This window comes from Eleutherodactylus coqui, chromosome 4, assembly GCF_035609145.1.
Source record: "Eleutherodactylus coqui strain aEleCoq1 chromosome 4, aEleCoq1.hap1, whole genome shotgun sequence".
NCBI classification, from domain to species: domain Eukaryota; kingdom Metazoa; phylum Chordata; class Amphibia; order Anura; family Eleutherodactylidae; genus Eleutherodactylus; species Eleutherodactylus coqui.
Genome location: NC_089840.1, coordinates 254,252,250 through 254,275,761, shown reverse-complemented (window position 1 = coordinate 254,275,761; position 23,512 = coordinate 254,252,250). Strand labels below are relative to the sequence as shown.

At 42.0% G+C, this 23,512-nt stretch overlaps 1 protein-coding gene across 1 annotated transcript in view; it reads left to right on the top strand.

Annotated features, from left to right (window-relative positions):
- The window catches only part of HPSE2 (heparanase 2 (inactive)), a 232,634-nt gene that overhangs the window by 192,181 nt on the left and 16,941 nt on the right, over positions 1-23,512 (top strand). The window contains exons 8-9 of the mRNA XM_066601114.1: positions 872-978; positions 5,922-6,036. Coding sequence (XP_066457211.1) covers positions 872-978; positions 5,922-6,036 — 222 coding nt within the window. The remainder of the gene's footprint in view (positions 1-871; positions 979-5,921; positions 6,037-23,512) is intronic.

The following is a 23,512-nucleotide window of genomic DNA, read 5'->3' as shown; positions in this document are numbered from 1 at the left end:
ACTTAAGCCCGTGAGCCCACTTCAAGGGTCCTCGTTGTCTTGCGGGTCCCTACTCTAATAAGACAACTTCCACATGAAACTTGCCTGCATGTGGGGCGATCATCCCGACAGAAACGGCCCCACGCTGGAACTTGGGGACCTACCTAGACAGATAAGACAAACGAAACATAGCAGGACTGAACGCAGCTCACACCAACACACCAGGGATTTGCATACAACACAGAACGCCATGCACCCTGAACAGGACTGTTCACACCACACGCTCAGCACATGCACAGACACATAGGAACATGACACTGTTCCACTGAACACACTGAACAAACAGAGGAAAGCCCAGCAGCCTCTAGCAGCAGACCTGGGGGATTGGCTGGCTGGCTGTAGAAATCCATACCCAGCCAGCTTAATGAACCCCCACCTGTGGGGCCATGCTGCGTAAAACCCATCTAGAACAGATCCCAGCAGCACACCCTAACAGCAGGACACACTTTTTGCAATGCTACCCAGTGCAAACACGAGGAACAGACAAAGTCTACGCATATGTGGTGCTTAGTTGGATTCAGACAGTGCTGAGTTCAACAATAAACCATGTGTACTGTTTACTATACTTATTCCAAAAACATAGCAAACTGAGTTAATTGCTTTCTCATGAAACTGGCCAATGTGATATGGTCCCTGTAGTAGTGCACTTATGAGTATATTATGCGACAATTGTACTGTTTATTAGTAAAGAATAAAGGTAGAGCCGTCCATCCATGAGGCTCAACAACACAACCTCCTTCTGTATACAACCAATGAGCCTATAAAACAATCGTCACAACTGTCCTGTTACATCCTGCTTGTTTTACACCTACTCTTTGTTCTTTGTATACAGGTGGTAAATATGCACAGCCCAGGGAAGAAGGTATGGCTCGGAGGAGTCGGTGCACCATGGTCTAGAGGAACAAACAACTTATCTGATACATATGCAGCAGGGTTCCTGTGAGTATTAAATCTTGGAACTTATAATCTATAGACGATAAATGTTGGAGTTTGCCACTGTCACTGACAGGAATGCTTGAGGGAGTGGGGGGGACATGACAAAATAAGCAGTCCCATTAGATCGAATATGATGGTAGCTGTCAAAGGGCTACTTTCTGTGGCAGAAATTCAAGAAAGGAGTATTCTGGGTACAAAACAGCTGAGCTCACAACGGATGGACTGCACATAGCCCATATTTTCTGTGATGCCATTTGGACTTTCCATGATTCTTGCATGATAAAGTACAGTTAGGTCTTATACACTACATACAGGCATATTTAATTCCCATATTTTTTACAAATGGCTGTTATTTATGCAGTAATATTTTAGGCAAGGTGACCCGCTCCTACCTTAAAGGTAGCTTCCTTCTGTCAATAAGGGTGCCTTCACATCTGTGTTGGAACCTCCGCATGGCGGTTCCCTCACATATGTGGCTGAAAATACTGGTAGAAAAAGCGCTTCTTTTTCCGTCCCGAAACCAGGCTGCTGGTCAATGAGGTCCGCCCGGTGCTGTTTGGTTCCATTCATTATAGTCAATGGGGTCCACCCGGTGCTGTTCGGTTCCATCAAGAGACAGAGCCATTCAGGTGCGGGAATTTCCCTTTTCTATTGCTCAAACCGAGCAGAAAAGTGTAATTCCCAGTGTCGATGTGAAACCATTTGGGCTAATGAGTTTCATGGCTATGGTGATATTACTTGGTTCTAGAAAGATCATGAGAATAGGTACACTTAAGGTAAGCGCTGTTCAACATTTTTTATCACTGATTTGGTAGAGGGAATTGAGGGGAAACTGATCAAATTTGACGACGACGTAAAGCTAGGAGGGATAGCTAACAATAGAGAAGAGAGAGAGTATTCAAAAAGAGCTAGAAAAGCTTGAACAGTGGGCAGCGACTAACAGAATGGTATTTAACAAGAAGAAATGCAAAGACATAGACAAACTGCAGCAAGTTCAGAGAAAAGCTACCAGGACGGCGAGTGGTCTGCAAATCAAGTCCTATGAGGAACGGTTAAAGGATCCGGGAATGTTTAGCTTAGGAAAGAAGGCTGAGAGGAGACTTAGTAGCTGTCTACAAATATCTGAAGGGCTGTCACAGTGCAGAGGGATCAGCCCTATTCTCATTTGTACAAGGAAAGACTAGAAGCGATGGGATGAAACTGAAAGGGAGGAGACACAGATTAGATATTAGAAAAAACTTTTTAACAGTGAGGGTGATCAATGAGTGGAACAGGTTACCACAGGAGGTGGTGAGTTCTTCTTCAATGGAAGTCTTCAAACAGAGGCTGGACAAATATCTGTCTGAGATGATTTAGTGATTCTTGCATTGAACCCTGAAGGTCCCTTCAAACTCTACCATTCTATGATTCTATCAAATAATATTAGGTTAGGCCATTTATATGCCAGTGATGCAAGATTTGTGATATTTAGTGGTATTTAAAGACTCTAAAAAATTAGAACACTTGGCAGCTCACAATGGGCTCACAATTACTGGTGGGTTGTCATTGAGAAAGAGATGGCTCAAGGGCAGTGGTCCTCATCTAGTGGCTCGGGACTCACTTATGGCTCATGATGACCCCTTGCTGTGTCTGGATCCTGAGTTATGACCATATGCATTGGCAATTGACATATCCTATTATTGCATATCCTAACCACCAAACAGTGCCAATTTGGATGGTATAATACTAGTTTCACATCGCACATTGAAATATTTATCAGTAAATATTTTCAATTTCACAGTGTCCTGTTTCTCCACATTTAGGTTAGGGCTACACGGCGACTTTAGAGCAGCACATGTCGCTCAGCCAAGGGTCACACAATGGCTCTCGCATTCTAATGTAAGTGAATGCAGTCACGTTCTGACACACAAGTTACTGCAACCCTTGTATTGTAAGAAATCCATCAGATTTTGGTATTGCAATTGTCGGGTCGTGGTTGCAATAACTTGCAAGTTGCAGTGCGATCGGATTCACTTACATTAGGATGCGATGTGGCAGGGTCTTCGTGTGATCTTTGGATTGGTGACGTGCTTCACGGCCAAAGTCAGTGTGTTGCCCTAATCTAAAAATTTCTTGAATGTGGCCGTAATCATCACTCAAAGATGAATGTGGCCCACAAAGTATAACAGATTGAGGACCTCCGGTCATAGGCGAAGGGTGCTTAATGAAGATATAATCTACATACATGACTGAAGTCATACACATGACATAAGCCATGCATACCTGAAGCTGTAGTCTTGATTGGCAGAGCCTACTAGGCACCAAATAGTCTGTACCTAAAGGTCCTAAGAAGCGACAAGAGACATAATGGGGTACTCGATACTAAACTATTCAAGTGCAAGTCTTTGAACATAAAGACAAACACTGAAAATACGATCTAAACTCAATCTAATTAATGTCCCGAACACATAAAATACATACCGACATCAATGTAGCACAAGAGATACTATTGGAAGCTAGAGGGGGTGCTGGAGGTACCAGTCACATCCAGGCCCTGGTTTTTGGCAACTGCCCAAAGACTGCTGTGCCACCTAACAAAACATGAGTACTATAAATGGTAGTTGGGGAACAAGCTTCACTTTAGCGTCTGAGTATCGGGGACTGTACATGAACCCCAAATATCTCGGTGCTCATTTCAGGCTTTCTCCCACATTACTCCATGTTTGATTTTCACCTCTTCACCTCATTGAGCTAATGCGCACATACAGCGCAATAGTTTGGCAGCGGATCGTGTGTAACATCTGTGCGGTATCACAGCTCGCACTATACTGTTGTTGGGATACATGCCATGTTACATGCAGGAAATATCTCCCTTTTGTGCAAGCACCATTGTAGCAACACATGCAAAAGCAATTTGGACGCAGATTGCAATTACAGCACCTCTGTTAACACAAGTTACCCGGTGTCAGCCCTCGCTAATCACATCCTTTGAGTTTGTTAGCTCTTCGACAGGCATAAAGCGATTAACCCTTCCAGAATCTATAAATGCTGACGGCATATGCATACCTTACTATAAATATACACTATAAATAATACTCCGCATCTGGAGCATTTTATAGCAACGCAGCTGTTTATGACTTTTCTAGTCCCGCATTTATATCATTAGACTTGGTATTTATTAATGAGCCTGCATACATAAAATAGAAAGACAGATATCAAAGGTATCAAGAGAGCCCTTTTCTTTATGATCTTCACAAGTTTGGGAGAAGGGGAAGGGCAAGCGGCTGCCAGATTTGTACACATTGCCTCTAACTAAGCAATAAAACCGAGATTTTGGCATCGGGGACATTGTAAATGAAGAAGCTGAGAAAAGGATTAGAGAGCTCTAGTTAAACCACACTTCACGGTGACTACTTGATGTGAGCCCCGAGGCAGCGACAATTATTCTTGTTTAGATTTCTCCATTGATCAGAAGCTCTTTAAGCATTTATTAGTAGAAAATTATACCTAACACCTCAACTAACTTGTTTCTTCCTCTAAATTGATTCCACGGGAGGTCATTTGAAGGAGTTTGCATTAGTCTGAGACTCTAAACCTCCTTTCCAGTGTCTTATTTATGAGTTTACAGGCGAGATACTGCCGTTAACCCTGTAATGTGTTCATGGTAGGATAGAGCAGCTCATAATGTGTCATTTTACAGAAAACACAGTAGGCCAGATTATATCACATGCACCGTGTTATGTCTCCTTACAACCTCAGAGCACCCATAGAGATGTATTCTCTCCTATCTCCATAATATGGTGGCACGCAGAGTGCCTACAACTCCATACAGGCTCTGCGGTGTGCATGATGTCTAATAGAAATATACAGATATATGACTGAGGCAGGGCATGCATATATACTAGTGGTAGTGTGGCCAGATAGTGATTAAAATTATGCATTTTATCATTCATTTTTACATGTGAAATATGTTGAAAATGTGTTTCAACTATATATTCTATCTATCTATCTCATATCTATCTATCTATCTATCTATCTCATATCTATCTATCTATCTATCTCATATCTATCTATTTCATATCTATCTATCTTATATCTATCTATCTCATATCTATCTATCTATCTATCTATCAAATATCTATCTATCTATCTAATGTCTATCTATCTATCTCATATCTATCTATCTATCTATCTATCTCATATCTATCTATCTATCTATCTATCTCTCTCATATCTATCTTTCTATCTATCTATCTATCTATCTATCTATCTATCTATCTATCTATCCATCTCATATCTATCTCATATCTATCTATCTATCTCATATCTATCTATCTAATAACTATCTATCTATCTCATATCTATCTATCTATCTATCTATCTATCTATCTATCTATCTATCTATCTATCTATCTATCTCATATCTATCTTTCTATCTATCCATCTTTCTATCTATCTATCCATCTCATATCTATCTTTCTATCTATCTATCTAATATCTATCTATCTCATATCTATCTTTCTATCTATCTCATATCTATCTTTCTATCTATCTCATATCTATCTATCTATCTATCTATCTCATATCTATCTATCTATCTATCTATCTCATATCTATCTATCTTGTATCTATATATCTATCTCTTATCTAATATTTTAACTATTTATCTATCCCCTATCTATCTAATATTTTATCTATCTACCTATCTATTATCTAATATTTTATCTATCTACCTATCTATTATCTAATATTTTATCTATCTATCTATCTATTATCTAATATTTAATCTATCTATCTATCTATCAACACTCTTTGTCAATGTAAGGTTTTTTTAAGGCAGAGTGACAAAGCAAAACCGTATCTGGACAATTTGTACAGTATTTTCCGCTGTGGACGTCTGCTGGGATGCTTACTATTCTCTTACACTGACTTATGTGGAGTTTCCTTTTTCTGTTTGCTTTATTTAGGTGGTTAAACACATTAGGAATGTCGGCCAATCAAGGAGTTGATGTTGTGATCCGTCATTCATTCTTTGATCATGGATACAACCATCTGGTGGATCAAAACTTTAACCCACTGCCGGTAAGGTTATAATAATGTAATGATGATTTGATCATATGTATCTCTTTAGATAATATGGTCGTACAATTGTATCCTGTCTATGGAAACTTGTAGCTTTTGATGCTATAAGGCATAATGAAAATTATTTTCAGACTATCTTTGTATCTATCACATTACAGTCAAATCTGTGGGTGGATTTAGCCGGTGGCAGTAAGTCACTTATATGCTGATTCCATGTCTGATTTCTAGCACATGATGCTATACACAGTGGTTAAGAATAGGCATGAGTTGGCAAATGCCAGTGTTATCCCATCAAGTCAACATTCTTGGTATTCGATATTCACAGAGTAGGCTGACTAAAGAGGTTAGTGTTTAAGATACTAGAGCTTAAAGGGATGTATCATTAGAAAATCACCTATTGTTTAAATTAGGTCATATTTTTTAATATTCTATGTATATTAAAAAATATATATCTTGCAGTTTTGACTCTGGCCACTAAGCCTAATAATAATCTGACACTTCCTCTATACAGCAACTTCATATACCTTAGACAAAAAAGACAGGAGGGGAAACATTGACTTCTATGGGAGAGTGTTATGGATATACTCTATGACCTGTGCAGAGAGGGGGAGGAGGTAAACTGTAACCATCACCTATTGTGAATTTTGCATCCTATGTTATTTATGTATAGTTGTCACCTCTCATTTTATTCCTGCCTGTGCATGTTGCTAGGATACATGCGATGAAGTGATAAAAAAAGCATATAGAAGTTATTGCCATTTTTCTGCATGGGTATTGAAATGCGGTACATATGTAGCCAAAAAAATGCATATGTAAACATATGCAGGGAAAAAAGATTCAATACACAGCTAATTACACACAGCATTTTACGCATACGCCCGTGGACATGAGGCCTTATTGGTCAGCGTGAAAACAGCAGGATTTTTTTTCAGTATACTGTATATGGTGACATTAAAAATTTGAATTAAAAAAATCATTCTTAAAAAAATATTTTACATAAAAACGTGATTTATACAAAAGGTTATTTCCTAATGACACAGTTGTGACAGAGATGCTCATTCCAGCGGTCTGTCACTTATGGAGCAATGTTTAGTAGATTCTAGGCACTTACTTACAGAAGCCACTGTGCCCGAGAAGAGAGAGTTTCCGACTTATTCAAGAGGCGCTGCTTATCTCACCCATTCTCTTCAATTGACACTTTTCTCCGCATGCAGTATAATAGCAAGAAAAGCATTTGTCACTGTAAAGTGAATGGAGGCGGGTGAGGAGAGAATGCTCCCCAGCCGCTCCGCCTCTGAGCGATACTCGCTCCTTTGTAATAGTACGGGAGTGAGCATCACTGGCACGCTCTGTCAGGCATCGTTTGCCCAACATTTTGTCCCGTGTAAATGGGTCTTTAGGGACTCACCCTAAGTTGTAAAAAGTTGCCATAGAGACAATTTAGTTAACGGTAAATGGTGTCTAAGTATTCTGAAGGCCCATTCACAAACAATGCCCAACAGCATGTCCCAGTGATGCTCGCTCTGTGCTATTAAACAGAAGGGAATATCGCTGGCATCACGCACAGCGCAGCTGGCATAGAGGTGGGGCGGACGGGGAGCGTTCTTTCCCCACCCGCCTCTATTCACAGTAAGCAGGCAGTCGTTCAGAATTGAACAGCTGCTGTTTACATTGAAATCCTTGTTGTTCAGGTTTCTGAATGCATTTACATGGGACGACTATCGTCCAAATGCCCGTAGGAGCGTGGGGATTTGAACAACTCTGAACAATAACCATCCTGTGTAAAAGGGCCTTTACATATAAGTTTAATTGCATAGTCATTATTGTCTTTGTTCGCTTTTATTTCAGTGTGAATCAAAAAAGTAAATATTGTAAATTCTGGTTACTCCTTCTGCTGTATCGAGTCCTACATCGTCACACCTCCAGCCTGGACACCATAATGGTTGGGGTGTGGTCAACGGTGCTTCATGAATAAGTTAGACTAATCTCAGCCTTTGTAAGTGCTTGGAATCTATTAAACATTGGCCCATAAATGACAGAAAACTGATATAAGCGTGTTTGTCACTGCTTTATACTGTCCTTAGTGAGAGCAGCACAAAATACCTGACAGGTTCACTTCAAACAAATCATGGCTAATTAGGTTTGGCCTGTACAGAATCAGATGCGTAATGACCACTAAAGGTGTACATGAAGCAGTAATAGCACAAGCCGTTAGGTTTATCATATTGTTATGGGACAATGAACTGTCTGCCTCTACAGTCATAGATTACAACCATTAGTCGAGAGTCTGGAGCACGTTAACGGACTACTCTACAATGCAGCCTCCAACCCTCCAAGCTTGCACAGTATTGAATTTCTTCAACGGGGGACTTGATGACATCTGCTCTTCCTTCAGATCGAGTGTATTTGGGAGTCGAATTGTAAGCAATTCCCTATACACTTTTTCAAAAAAATGTGTCTCAGAAGTAAGAATCCCTAGTCTTACATTTACTTTGTTACACCGGAATAAGGAGAGATGACTTTGCTTTGTGTGCCTTTTATGTGCTCCCTAGGACTTTGGCTTAACAATAGACAGACAGTTTTAAGAAAATAGTGTAGAATGTGCTTCTCCTTGTGGCCCGTTTGAACTCTGCTTGGAAACGTCTCTGGCCAGATTGGTCTCTTTAACTACTAATAGGAGACATTAGTTAATGTCAGAAGGAACATGTTGAAAGCAGATGGAGAGTGTTATACCTCTGAAAGTGAAATGTTAGCAAAACATCAGGCGAAGTGTGATGCCTCATCACAGTAACATAAATCAACGGCTCCGGCTAATGAAGTATTGCCGGATGAAAGTTTGTTACCAAAAAACGTCAACAGATATTTTGTGGTGAGACCTCAGGTCAGAAAGTGAAGACTCTGAATAGCGAGCGCTCGCTGCCTGCTGTGCTATCCACAATGCAGAGTATTTACGGCGTTCACACATCCAGCACTAATCCGCTCACATTACTATCAGTCCGTCCGCTTATAGGAAGAGTTTACAAGTTAAAGCTGTATCAAATATTTGCAATGCAATTGCTTTATTGTTCTTCTACTGATTATCACATACAGTTGGAAGAAGAAGTAAGTGAACCCTTTTGAATTCCCTGGATTTCCACATTGAGTACTAATGAAATGTGGTCTGGTTATTACAGAGGTAGCAGGCGCCAAATGAATGTTGGATTTGTTTAACGCATATTGCACTATTTGCGTAGCCATTGTCAGATAAATACCGTTGGGCTCCAACAATAACGTAGGTGCGCTACGATAACTACATAGTGTGCCACAATATTCTGTGTCAATGATGCTGCATATGTAAGTCAGTATTAAAGACTAGCATAGTGTAACTAAAATCACACAGACAGCTGTACTGCTCATGTATATTGTTGAGCACATAGAATAACAATGCAGGGAGAAAAATTAAGTGAACCCCTGAATTTAAAGTAGAATTGCACTTTTTAAAAACTTTTGACATGTCAGAGCCACATGTCAAAAGTTTTGATCAGTGGGGTCTGGGTGGTCACGCAAATAAAGTGACTGCAGCGCCCTCCCGAGTGCTGTGTCCCTTTGGCTGTCTTTGCTGCCTGTTGGCTCCTCTAAGCAGCTGAGGACAGATGGGTAGACATCTATGCATCTGCCAACAGGCAACAAAGACAGCTGAAAGGGGCACAGCACTCGGGTGAGCCCTGCAACCCTTTCATTTGAGTGATCAGTGGGGCTCTCAGAACTCTGATCAAAGCTTTTGACACGATGATCTTACATGTCAAAAGATTTTAAAAAGTGCAGTTGCTCTTTAATTACCAGTAGATCAAGCTTACGCAGTAGGTGCCTCTGCCTAATGTTTTCTGTAGCTGCAAGTAAGATTTGTACAGTAATTGAGTAGTAAGTTTGGACCATTCCTCCCGGCTCGTTTGTTTCAGTCCATCATTATTCTGGGGATGCCTTGTGTGCACAGCTGTTGTCAGGTCATTGCACAGAATGTCTGTAGAGTTATAATATGGGACTGTTTCCCCAATATGTGTACTGAGTATAAGGGTGAATGCACACAGGCGGGCGACGGCCTCCCGATTCCGCATCAAATACCGCCTATAACATGCATGAGCAAGAGCGGATGAAGAATCACAGTATACTCCATTTTCCTGCGGATACCACATGGACAGCTTCCATTGACGTCAATGGAAGGCGTCTGACCCGCCCGCAATTGACATTGCAGACACAGGCCGCGGATTCCGTGGGTAAAGTCCGAGTTTAAAAAGAAAAAAATCTGTACTGTGCATGTCTAATGGTGAGCCGTGCGAACCATCCGCAGTTCGAAAGAAGGAAATCAAAGCAGGTATGCACGGACCCCGCTTCAGCGGAGTCTTGCCCACCCGTGTGCATGCGGCCTAAATTAAGTTAAAAAAAGGTTTGCTTGTCATTTTCTGCAGATTTTAACTGTAATTTGGTGTTAAAAAGTAAAGTGTTCTTTAACATGCTTTATGCTCTTAAGCACACAGCCATTTTTGAGTTTTATGACCAAACCCCTTTTGGGATTTTATATAGTAACTTGTGTTTTTTGTGTTGATGCAGCTGAATGAAGCCTAGTTATTTGTAGAATACATTGTACTTGGACCATTTTGGAGTACATATACATTAGTGTGTCATTTTTATTAATTTTATTTTACAAGTGCCAGTGTAAATACGGTAGGACTTTTTAAAATATACCGTTTATAGTGACATAAAAAATTTAAATTAAAAATCAAACATTCTTAAAAAATATTTAACATAGAAACTGGATTCATACAAAAGGTTTATTTCCTAATGACACAATTGTGACACAGATACCGATGCCAGCACTCCGTCACTTATGGAGCAATGTTTATTATTCCAGGCACATGTCCATGGCACGTGCGGATTTCCACAGTGGAAGACCTGCGTGCCTGTGCAGAAATGATTTTTAAAATTATTGCCAGCGACCGCGGAAGCGATTTTTTTTTCTTCCACATAGTAGCACTGCAGTGCATCCACATGGACAAAATCCACATTCCCACCTCCCAGCCTTTTCCCCACCTGCCTAATTGATTTTAACCTTCAAATCCACAGTGCATCCGCAATAGTATTTGTGGATGCACTGCGGATTGATCCATTGACTTGTATTGGGCCAGTCCGCATGGAATCCACACTGAAATGCTGTGATTTGTTTTCCGCTCCAAACGGTCCCCAAATCACATTCGCATGCTTAAATTCAGTTGAGGATGCCAATGCTTCCCTATGGGCACTTTGAATTGTGGATCTCGTGCGCGGATTCCGCAAATCAAATCCGCCTGTGGACATTTGACCTTAGAGAAGCTACTGTGCCCGGGAAGAGAGAGGTCTGGCTTATGCATGAGGCGCCACTAATCCCACCTATCCTCTTCAATTGACACCTTTCTCAGTTTCACCTGGTCAATCAGGACGAGCAACACAAGTCATTGGGATCACCACAACCAGAAGCTCTCTCCTGGGTGAATTTTAAAAAAATCACACTGCGCATGTCCATGAGCGTGTAATTCGTGGGCATGCGCAGTATGATTTTTTTAATTCACTCAGTAGAGAGCTTCTGGTTGTGATCCCAGCCCATGCATTCTGACATAATGGGGCATATGTATTATGAGCTGTACACCAGTTTCCTGACATACAAAACTAAATAAAAAAAAAAAGCAATGTATTGCAAATGGACAGGTGTATCATTCGCAGCCCATACAAATGTACAAATGTATATCTTATCTCTTGCATATTGATACACAGTGTTCACACACCGGTGTGGAACAATGAAAGTCCATTGACTTTCATGGACTCCATTCACTGCGTATCACGTGGCTGTGCAACACATGCGTGATACGCAGTGAAAACACGGTCCTAGACATGAGCCCTTAGTTGTAGTATCTAATAGGTTAAGATGTGTTGGTAAATGATGTGGAGTTGTTTTCACATTAGGTAAGTATGGTGGGTTCCTTTTTTTTTAGTTCAGGTGCAAATGAACATGTCAAAGGGGAAAATATAAGGCTTTTTGCAGATTTTCTAATGCAGGTTATTAATAAAGAAAATACATTTTATTCTAATGCCCATGTATTTCTAACAGATAATGGGGCATATGTATTATGAGCTGTACACCAGTTTCCTGACATACAAAACTCACAATTTGTCGCACTTACTTTGGCACGTAGTATGCTTAGCATATAAAATGCCACTCTATATGCCCCAGTGTATTTGAAATTAGGCTTGTTAAACCTCAACCCCCTCCCCCTTTAAAGTGTACCTAACTCTTCAGACAACTTACAGTCATCTAAGAGCCTGTGAATGTACCATCAATATTGTAATATAATTTCATGAAGTTTTTTGTTTTACCACTGCAAATCAAGGCTGAAGTGCAGCCTCTCTGCAATCCACTGCTTGTCATAAGGCATTCAGCTTCTGTAGTAACTAGAACATTTTTTTAGCTATGAGGGAGGGGTTGTCTGCACATGCACAGCTTCTGTGCATTTACACAGCTCTCAGACCTGCAGTCAGTGTGTACACAATCTCTGTCTCTCTTGAGTTTATATTTGCCTAAGGCTGCCTGTTCACGGGGAAGGAAGGGAAAGCACAGACAGGCCTCCACGATGAGCCTATCTAGGTTCACCGCAGAGAATCGCGGCAAATCGCAGCATGCCGTGATTTTGACCCTGCGAGCAGAGAATCGCTATGATTCTCCGCTCATGGACGTCGGGCTGCACTTTCCATAGTTAGCCTATGGAAAGCTTTTCATAGCGTGATCCGCAGGTGATTTTTTGCAATGAGATCATCGCCCGTGGACAGGCAGCCTAACCTGGTGCTGTATGTGCACTTAATGTGTCTACAGTTTGCTGTGGGCAAAGTAGCATGATTCTCATGGGACAGAACTTTATTAGCTGCTTTACTAGGTCTTGTATGTTTGCATGATCACAGCAGATTTAGAGATCTCTAAATCTGTTATATATATGTTGTGACCATAAAAACACACAAGACCTAGTAAAGCAGCTAATTAAGATCAGTCCAATAAGAATGTACTATTTCTGAGACGAAAATTCCATTTTCTGCCATAGTCCTGTATCTAAATACCCTGGATAAGGGCTCCTACCCATTAGCGATATGTTTTCTTGCGATGCGAGTGAAAACGTATGATTATGAAACCAATGATTTTCAAAAGTTTAATACTCACTTGCAATGTTTTCAGTGAAGCCTTGCAGCGCTAAGAGAAATCTGCACTATCGTCCATTGGTTTCAATGGGGCCAGCGGCAGCAGCACCAGCTCCACTGAAAACATAGGGAGTACATCGTGCTCCCCTGACACAGCTGTGACAGCTATGTCAGGGGACTTCTCCATCCCCGCAGGGATAAAGGAATCCTCTGCCACAGCTGTCACAGAAGCTTGTTGGTGGCCCTCTAAGTACCTAGAATCTGGAGCATATGCCCCGCCTGCTACCGTATGTCCTGGCTAAATCTGCCGATTTATTCCGTTCAGAGGCATCAAGTAAAAAATTGTGTATAACCCGTGGGAATGGTTTTTTTTTGTTTTACAATGGGATCCTATGGAGAACATATCAAACAGTGCATATCTGAGCCTTATGTCGGCAATATACTTCAGGAAATACTTCCGACATATACCTCCGACCAGAGGAGTAACTTTAAGCTTCTGGGCCCCAATGCAAAACCTGTAACGGGGCCCCCAACTATAATGGTTTATTCATAGTACTGGGCTCCCTATATGGAGAAGAGAGGCCTTATGGGCCCCCTAAGGCTCCTGGGCCCGGGTGCAACCGCATCCCCTGCATCCCCTATAGTTATGCCACTGCCTCCGACAAAAGGCCCAAACATGATACGAACAGAGCCTAACACAGATCTAATGTACCTCCTATTTCACTTTAAGAACCCTCCTCATGCTTTTTGCCTTCCTGGAAATTGAGCTTTTTAAGCATGACCCGGAGGACTGTACAACTCCAACGAAAACAGCTCTACAATGATTTATTTTCCATGTTCAAACCCACTTTGCTTAATGTACATTTAAGTAGCGCTCTCAAAACAGTTACTTCCATTCAGGCAAATGGCGTCCCACGGTGCGCAACAGTTACGGACAGGTGAAAATTGTTAAACAATTTAAGAGCTGCAGGGACTGAAAGAAACAGCAAGGCCAGACTTTGACCTGACTAGGTGTAGCGGCTGCTATTTTCCCGTGGGAGCTATCAGGAAGATGAAAGCAGTGGAACATACCTGTGCTGGGTAACAGCGATGGGAAACCTGAGCCTCTTATTCCTGTCCCTGATGAAGACTTTTCCACATGTCGCCTTTGTGCAAGGTCAGCTGACTGTTGACAGATGTGGAACCTGAACTAGAAAATCAGTCACCGCTGTATCAAACGGGCTGCTTGGCGAGCCGGTGACATGTAAGACTCATCCCTGCACTTCTTTCCCGGGAATGAAGATGCCTTATCTGTGCTGGAGGGGAATTACAATGATGATTCTCTGTATCTGTTTCCCACTGATGATCATTAGCACTTGTATTATCCCAATTATTGGGCGTGTTATTATTCTGTCGGTGCTGTACGGTCGGACTTGACCTATTTCTTCCATCAATGCAGAGTACTGCACCTTTTCACTATAGTCTGGCTACCCTCTAAATTTTAGTTAAGTCAGCCTGTTTAGTTATAATGCAGTAAAATATAAATAAAGGGTGTCAAATGAAGAACATTTATGGATAAGAAAAGTGTTCAAATATCCCTAGCTACTAGTATGTGAAAGTACAGCCTGAACCTTCATAACCTTCATGACTAGATCGGCAGACCTATATCAAAATCCTCTTTATGTCGAATGACGTCTAGTCGAGGGGGTATGGTGTATACTAATGCTTGGCTCTCCTCAGACATGGTTGAATCCCAAATTTGCTGAATATTCGCTTTTATTTCCTTCTTGGTGAGGCATGTATTTTTACGTAGCCCCCCTTCATCTTTCCCCATACGGACTCAATGGGTGATCAGGGCTGCTTGTAGGCCAGGGAATTGTGTGGATCCTATTTTAAGACAACCAGCCTTTAGTTGACTTAGCTGTATGGCAGGTCGCTCCATCTTGTTGGAAAATGAATTCTCCAATTCTCCAAGCTTTGCAGTAGAGGGCAAAAGATGTTCAGCCAAACAGCCATATCGCGGGACGGACGGCTTGGAAGCCGTCCATGTGATTTTCCACACAGAATAGAACATGCTGCGATTTTCCCCCCGCAAGCGGAAAATCACAGTTGATTTCCTCTTGTGGGCAGGGGAAAATTATTTACCATAGCATGTCTATGGACGGACATTGTTGAGGAATTTGTGGTAGGTGTCTGACCGCAAACTCCACAGCAGTAATCCATCTGTGGGCATTAGCCCTTATTCTACAATAAAAAAGACGCTGCAGCTTCATTCCCCTTCACCCCTTGTTTCTTGTCTTTTCATCTAAAGGGAGAGAAGATGGACGGTGCAAGAAAGATGCCACCTTTATCTAATAAAATGTGTTACAAAGTTTTCATCTCTTCATGTGTAGTATCGGTTTATGAAAGATATTTATAAACACCTAAAAGTAAAATTTTTCCTAGATTCCTGAAAGCCTAATCTGTTAGGAAATTAGGGCATGTGTAGTATTCAAGAACCTGAAGGGGCTGGCCACCTTATATATAATAAGTGCTGGGAGCAGATATTGTACACACAGCAATTCATCATTGGAACTGGTGAACAAGTCGTTTGCTTTCAAACAATGTCCGTTTCCATGCGCAGATCAATCTTTAGACTTTTTTATCATTCTTGTCGCCATAGCTTGTTCAGACCATCATTGGTCTATCAGGGAAGTCTGGAAGTGATTGGGAATCGTTTACGAAAAACTGTACGATCACCTTTTACATGAAAAAACCGGCAAATGAGGAATCATGATTTTTAAACCTGCATAAAATGAATATTCACTGAGACAGTAGGGTTCTCGTTTAATGTAAATTAATTCACTGGAAAGGACCCACTAGAAAATATAATTGTTTTACAATTAAAAAATAACTTTTATTTATCCTATATAAAATAGACAAACATGTATGACAACAAATAATGTAATAATACCTCCGTTATCAGTACTGTATTCGCAATAACTGACAGTTATTTTGAGACTTGTTATTGCTTATGTGGAGGTATGCGCATATGATAGGGATCACCCTGAAAATGGTCTGTTACCCAGAGATCCAAAGGTCACAAAATAAACAGTTGGCCCAGATACGGCCTTGACTGTATAGAGGATTAGACCGCGGATCTCGTGTGATTATTCCACTCCTTTAGTGCAGTTTATTATAATTTATTGAAACTGATACACTTCTAGTTATTCACAAAAAACCGCGGATCTTTGGGAAAATATTGCATTTCTAGGGCGCAGTAATTGATGATTATTGCGATTAATGCGCCTGCTATTTGTTCAAACGATCGACACGTTTCCTCGGCTCCTAGTTATTTAGCCGATTCATCAGGATCAGAGGATCATGTTTTGATATTATCCACTCAGGAAAGTAAAGCTGGGTGTTTACAAAATCGCTAGAGGGTGCTCAAATTACGATACAGAGCAATTGATTTTCCTAGCAGTTCAGCTTTATAGCCCACTTTGATTGCCACACTAGAGGCTATATTACTGATAGGATGGATATTTGCTCAGATGCAAATGGACAATTAAGTCTATGATGACGTCTGATGAATTTAGGGCGCAATCATAGAGACATGTAGTGCATTGCGGTACTGTCATGCGTGTTGTGTTTGCCACTAAGAAGGCAGTTATAGATAGGTATAGATATTTCCACCATATAGTTCAATAAAGTTATTCCAACGCTATGGAAGAGCTGGGGTAGCTGGATGAGCTGGATAACATTGTTCATTAGGAAGTCAGCTAGCCACTATATAGCTCTATGAGATTGTTCAGGCATTGTGAATCAGCTGGGGTAGCTGAATGAGCTTGATCATCAGCTAGCCACTATCTAGCTCAATGAGAATATTCAAGTGCTATGAACCAGCTGGGGTAGCTGAGTGAGCTAGATAACATTGCTCATTGAAAGTCAGCTAACCACTATATAACTCAGTGAGATTATTCAAGCACTATGAACCAGCTGGGGTAGCTGAATGAGCTAGATAACATTGCACATTCAACAAGACAACCGCTGAGATCTGTGTCTCATGATATTCTGGCAGACCTGGTATGTGCAGGACTGCCAGAGTTATAGTGGTTAGCTGACTCTCAATGAGCAATGTTATCCAGCTCATCCAGCTACCCCAGCTCTTCCATAGCGTTGGAATAACCTTATTGAACTATATGGTGGAAATATCTATACCTATCTATAACTGCCTTCTTAGTGGCAAACACAACACGCATGACAGTACCGCAATGCACTACATGTCTCTATGATTGCGCCCTAAATTCATCAGACGTCATCATAGACTTAATTGTCCATTTGCATCTGAGTAAATATCCATCCTATCAGTAATATAGCCTCTAGTGTGGCAATCAAAGTGGGCTATAAAGCTGAACTGCTAGGAAAATCAATTGCTCTATATCGTAATTTGAGCACCCTCTTGCGATTTTGTAAACACCCAGCTTTACTTTCCTGAGTGGATAATATCAAAACATGATCCTCTGATCCTGATGAATCGGCTAAATAACTAGGAGCCGAGGAAACGCGTCGATCGTTTGAACAAATAGCAGGCGCATTAATCGCAATAATCATCAATTACTGCACCCTAGAAATGCAATATTTTCCCAAAGATCCACGGTTTTTTGTGAATAACTAGAAGTGTATCAGTTTCAATAAATTATAATAAACTGCACTAAAGGAGTGGAATAATCACACGAGATCCACGGTCTAATCCTTTATACAGTCAAGGCCGTATCTGGGCCAACTGTTTATTTTGTGACCTTTGGATCTCTAGGTAACAGACCATTTTCAGGGTGATCCCTATCATATGCGCATACCTCCACATAAGCAATAACAAGTCTCAAAATAACTGTCATTTATTGCGAATACAGTACTGATAACGGAGGTATTATTACATTTTTTGTTGTCATATATGTTTGTCTATTTTATATAGGATAAATAAAAGTTATTTTTTAATTGTAAAACAATTATATTTCCTAGTGGGTCCTTTCCAGTGAATTATTATGCATAAAATGAATAGAAGCAAACACATTCTAGTTCATCATGTAATCCTTGGCCAATCGTTTACACTGAACGATTGTCATTCATTTTCACACAATTCAGTTTGAACCCTAATCATTCTATGTAAATGGGCCTCTACGAATATTATGCAATTAGCAGGTCTCCGACGTTCTTTTGTTTTATGAAGCCACGCCTGATCTTCCTGACAGCGCCGCTGCTCTTTCCTGAAAATGACCGCCAATGGAGGGGCCAAGCTGCTCCTCCAGCTCCTTACCTGCACAAGTTTTCTGCCCTTGCAGGCCCATGTCAAAGAAACAAAACGTCGCAGGTACAGTGAGTCTTATTGCACGGTGCTCACAGATGGAGTCGCATTGTTCCCTTCCATCAGCAGCCATTTTCAGGACAGAGTCGCAGCACTGTGAGGAAGAAGACTTTTGTGGTGAGGAAGCATGGCTTAATAAAGCAAGAGAATGACGAAGACCTGCTAATTATATTATATTAGTAAGTTTCCAACATGCACAATATCTGCTCCCTGTTATTTATTATATATTACCAAACCTGAAATGGTTTTCTGATGTTATGAATATTTTTACAGCCTCTTTCCATGTGTGCTATTAGGGCATATAACCTTCATAGAGGCGCTAAATATCGGCAGATCTGGCTCTGACCTTGTCCTTGTATCCTTGGGCAAGGGTTACTCCATTGTAGATGGCGTAGTGGACAGAATGTGTATATGCATATAGAGAAGCCTATATAATGTTTGGCAATCCTATAATGTTCCTAGGGAACTTTTTATGCTGTCAGACGTTGACATCTTGGCTGGTAGATCCATACATTTCCTTGTAAAATTAGATACAGTTGTATACGGGCGGGAGGGTGACGTCACCGCAGCATAGTTGTGGTTCATAAATGACCGTGCACGGCGGTGGCGATTATCCAGTGGCGCGGGTCCACTGTCATTCAATGTCAACTGCTTCCTTTTATTAATTCCGTCTGCTGCGTGCGAGGAGGACTGTAACGTACACATTTTTCCTTTCATACTTTTGCCATTAGCAGGCTTCAGCGCACATGTGGTTATAGGAAGGGAACACAATAAACCGTGTTGTGTAATACAATGTAGACGTTTTGTCTGATTTATGTGTTGACAAGAACTACTGTTTTTATAACATAAAACATTATTTGTCATGTTGCCAACATTAAAAATCATACAACGTACCGCGTGCCGATGATCCAATCCCACAGGGAAGGGACAGGAGTTTTTACCTTTTTTTTAAGGAATGCTCCTTTTCACTTACATTGTAAATATGTTACATTAAAGGGGTTGACTCCCTAAGACAACCCCTCATCATGGGCCTTATTAGCAGGGGGAAAACCCGGCCGCATAACATGGGCAGCTGAAGTTCACCAGATCAGGAGCTACTTTTTAACCCCCCCCCCTCCTGTCATTGACTGTCTTCATGAGACAATCCCTTGAAAGGGGTTGTACCAGAATTACTAGTTATCCCCTTCCCACTCTACTTGTCACTCTGGAGTTGCTTTATATCCTACAGTGACGTCAGCTGTCCGAGTATGCATGGACACCACTCTTTTAATTTCAATGGCGCTGACGATAATACCTGAGCATTTGCCACTCGGCTATCTCCAGTAGTGCCGTTGCAGGTGAATGAATCGCACCTGTGTGACCAGCACTCCTTTTAGTCTCCTCCTCACTGCAGGCAATGGGGTAAGCCCATAGTGAGGAGGATGGGGGACATGGGTACCTCTTCTTCAGGATCGGTGGAAGTCTCAGCAGTGAGAGCCCCACGGATCAGCCAGTTATCTCATATCCTGTGGATAGGGATTAAAGGGGTTGTCTAGCGCCGAAACGTTGTTTTTTTTCCCCATAGGCCCCCCGTTCGGCGCAGGACAACCCCAAAGGATGTGTTAAAAAAAAAATATTTATTACTTACCCGAATCCCCGCTCTGCGACGTCTTCCTTCTTCTTCCTTCACCAAGATGGCCGCCGGGATCTTCACCCACGATGCACCGCAGGTCTTCTCCCATGGTGCACCGTGGGCTCTGTGCAGTCCATTGCCGATTCCAGCCTCCTGATTGGCTGGAATCGGCACACGTGACGGGGCGGAGCTACGAGGACCAGCTCTCCGGCACGAGCGGCCCCATTCACCAGGAAGAAGACCGCACAGCGCAAGCGCGTCTAAAAAAGCAAGAAGACATCAGAATTAGACGGATCCATGGAGACGAGGACGCTAGCAACGGAGCAGGTAAGTGAATAACTTCTGTATGGCTCATATTTAATGCACGATGTATATTACAAAGTGCATTAATATGGCCATACAGAAGTATATAACCCCACTTGCTGCCGCGAGACAACCCCTTTAACTTCCGATCCTGGTACAATCCCTTTAAAGTTATTCAATGCATGTTTTCTAAGCCAGACAACCGCCTTTCAAGGATGTGTATACTTTTGCAAGCAATTTTGTTTTATTGCTGCAGGGAATTTAAAATAATAAAGGAAGCAACTTTGCAAGTTGTCTTGATTAAAAACTTTCTACAAACACCCTGCGTACTCTCCTGCCGTTACTGTATTCTATTTGTCCAGTTTCTTCTGTATGTTGGTTAGCATTTGAAAGAAAAAGATTCTTTAAAGAGTTTAATAAAGTTTACTCTTCTCTCCTGTATGAGAAATGAAGTCCAAACACTATGTGTATTAACTAGAGATGAGCGAGCGTACTCGGATAAGCACTACTCGCTCGAGTAATTGGCTTTATCCGAGTATCGCTGTGCTCGTCCCTGAAGATTCGGGTGCCGACACGGAGCGGGGAGCTGCAGGGGAGAGCGGGGAGGAACGGAGGTAAGATCTTTCTCTCCTTCTCTCCCGCCCGCTCTCCCCTGCTCCCCGCTGCGACTCACCTGTCAGCCGCAGCGGCACCCGAATCTTTAGACCCGAGCACAGCGATACTCGGATAAAGCCAATTACTCGAGCGAGTAGGGCTTATCCGAGTACGCTCGCTCATCTCTAGTATTAACCATAAACACTGAAACCACTTAATTAGTGGAAGGGGGGGGGGCTATTAGGTCTCTGCAGTGAGCCTGTCTAATATATAGGCTCACCACGGAGAATCGCGGCATGCCGCGATTTAATTCCCACGAGCGGAGATTCGCTGTGATTCTCCACTCGTGGACCCTGGCGCTGCGCTTACCATCGCGTGATACGCCGGCAATTTATCATCGCCCGTGGACATGCAACCTTAGAGTCCCTGGTCCTTTCATGATAGGAGCTTCCCTGCATGGAAATTCTCCCCATGACCCCGGAGTGCAGCATAAAATAATGTGACAAGTTTCCTGCGGATCAGTTCCAGGGTGAATCCACATTAGATGGGACAATCCATCTGAGGGACTTCCAACGGGGCCCGGTCATCGGTGCTAGACTAGCTGAGGCATGGATTTCACTGTCAAACTTATGGGGTTTTCTCATGCAGCGCTGCGGAGTGTAGACCGAAAATGTGATAGAGGAAAACAGCCAGCGAAAAGGGATCCTGTGGATCTTGTTCCTTAGCATGGATGACAGCAAACAACCAGCTCCAGCACCATTGTGTCTAAGTGAAAAACAAAGGCAAGACTCCAGCGGGCAAAAGAGAGCAACAACTGGAGTAATGGAAAAACATCACCGGGTCAGATGAATCCAGATTTCTGTTGCACCATGCTGAAGGGAAGTCAGAATTTGACGCAAGCAGCATGAATCGCTGACCCCTTTCTGTCAGTCTGTTGGAGGTGCAGTAATGGTGTTGGGAAGGTTTTTTTGGCACAACTTGGTCCTCAAATAACTGCGGATAGACTTATTGCTGCAGTTCTGACGTCCAGAGTATCTCCAACAGGCTACTAGATAGGTGTCTCTAATAAAATGGACAATCACTGTAAAAAGTTCTGAAAACCGAATGTGTGACCTAATGAGCATGTTCACAGGAATAAATAATCATGAGCGTATTAACACCAGGGAATAAGAGTTTAACTTAACAAGCACAAGGAAACAATGTGTTGAATTTCTACTAATGATTCACATAGTCGTCCTTGTAGCCAGCTGTTTCGCCTGCACTTGCTGTAATAAAAAGAACAATCAGACGCAGCTACTCATTAGTCACTAATGTGATCCAGGTTCCCGGGCTTGAATCGCTATTATTAGCTTTACGACAAACATTGTTTCCGGAGCCAGCTCCAATGATGGACTGCATCAAACAAGCTGCTAGTAGACCCCAGTGTACAGTACACTCGCTTGTCTTCACCGTACATGCAGAAGGACGCTGGGGCATATGGAATGTATTAGATTTTGTGCGCCTCTTTTTTTGGCATATAAAAGTCACAATTTTGACGCACACTCCAAAATTGCAACTTTTTGCAGTTGTCCATCAGGGCTCGCCTCTATTTCAAAAAGTGGGTGGGGCCTAGCATCAGGCAGTGTGGCCCTCCAGATTTACTATCATTTATGCCAGAAACGGGTGCAGTTTGATACTGGTGTAATTTATAGCAGACACCAACGCCAGGTCGTAGCTGGCGTAGGTTTCCATTCAGCCAACAGAGGTGCTGCTAGATGCTAAAAATGTGTTAATGGGCTTACGTCTCCTAATACATTTGGGTGTGGAGCTAAGGGTTTGTGCACATTACATGCTTGTATGCAACAACACATATGGCAGTGCACAGACTGCACCAAAGATCAGTAGTGCACCTTGTGTGGTGCCTCGTATCTTGTTCTCCACTGGAGGCAATGCTGAGAAGACCTCCATAATACAGCACATAGAGGTACAGTATGAGCCCACAGTATTCGAATATTTGAAGACCCTCTAATGAACAGAGCAGTTGTTATTTCCCATCTCTACCTCAACAGAGATGAAGAATAGAGCCATCCTAGTTCTCATCACTGGCATCAGGGACACATGCCCCTGGTCTTCTGTCTGGTGCCTTGATCTCCTAGAAACAGCAATTGCCATATTCAGTTGAATCTGTGTCCTCTTCTGTTGCCAGTGCCTCCAGAGTCTGCCAACACTGGTCTATACAGAAGACCCTTCCAGCCTAAATGTCAGTGGGTGCCTGATCATCAGTATCTTGAAGGAGCGGTCTCCTAAGTGTACCAGTCTACATGAGTAACTTTACAAATAACCTACATTACGACTAGTAGTAACCTACTTGTTCTAGTTACCGTCTACATTATATTAAATTGCATTTGGCTTCAGAGCTGAATTTATATTTCAGTTATTGTCTTTACACCAGATTATGTACTATCGTCTGA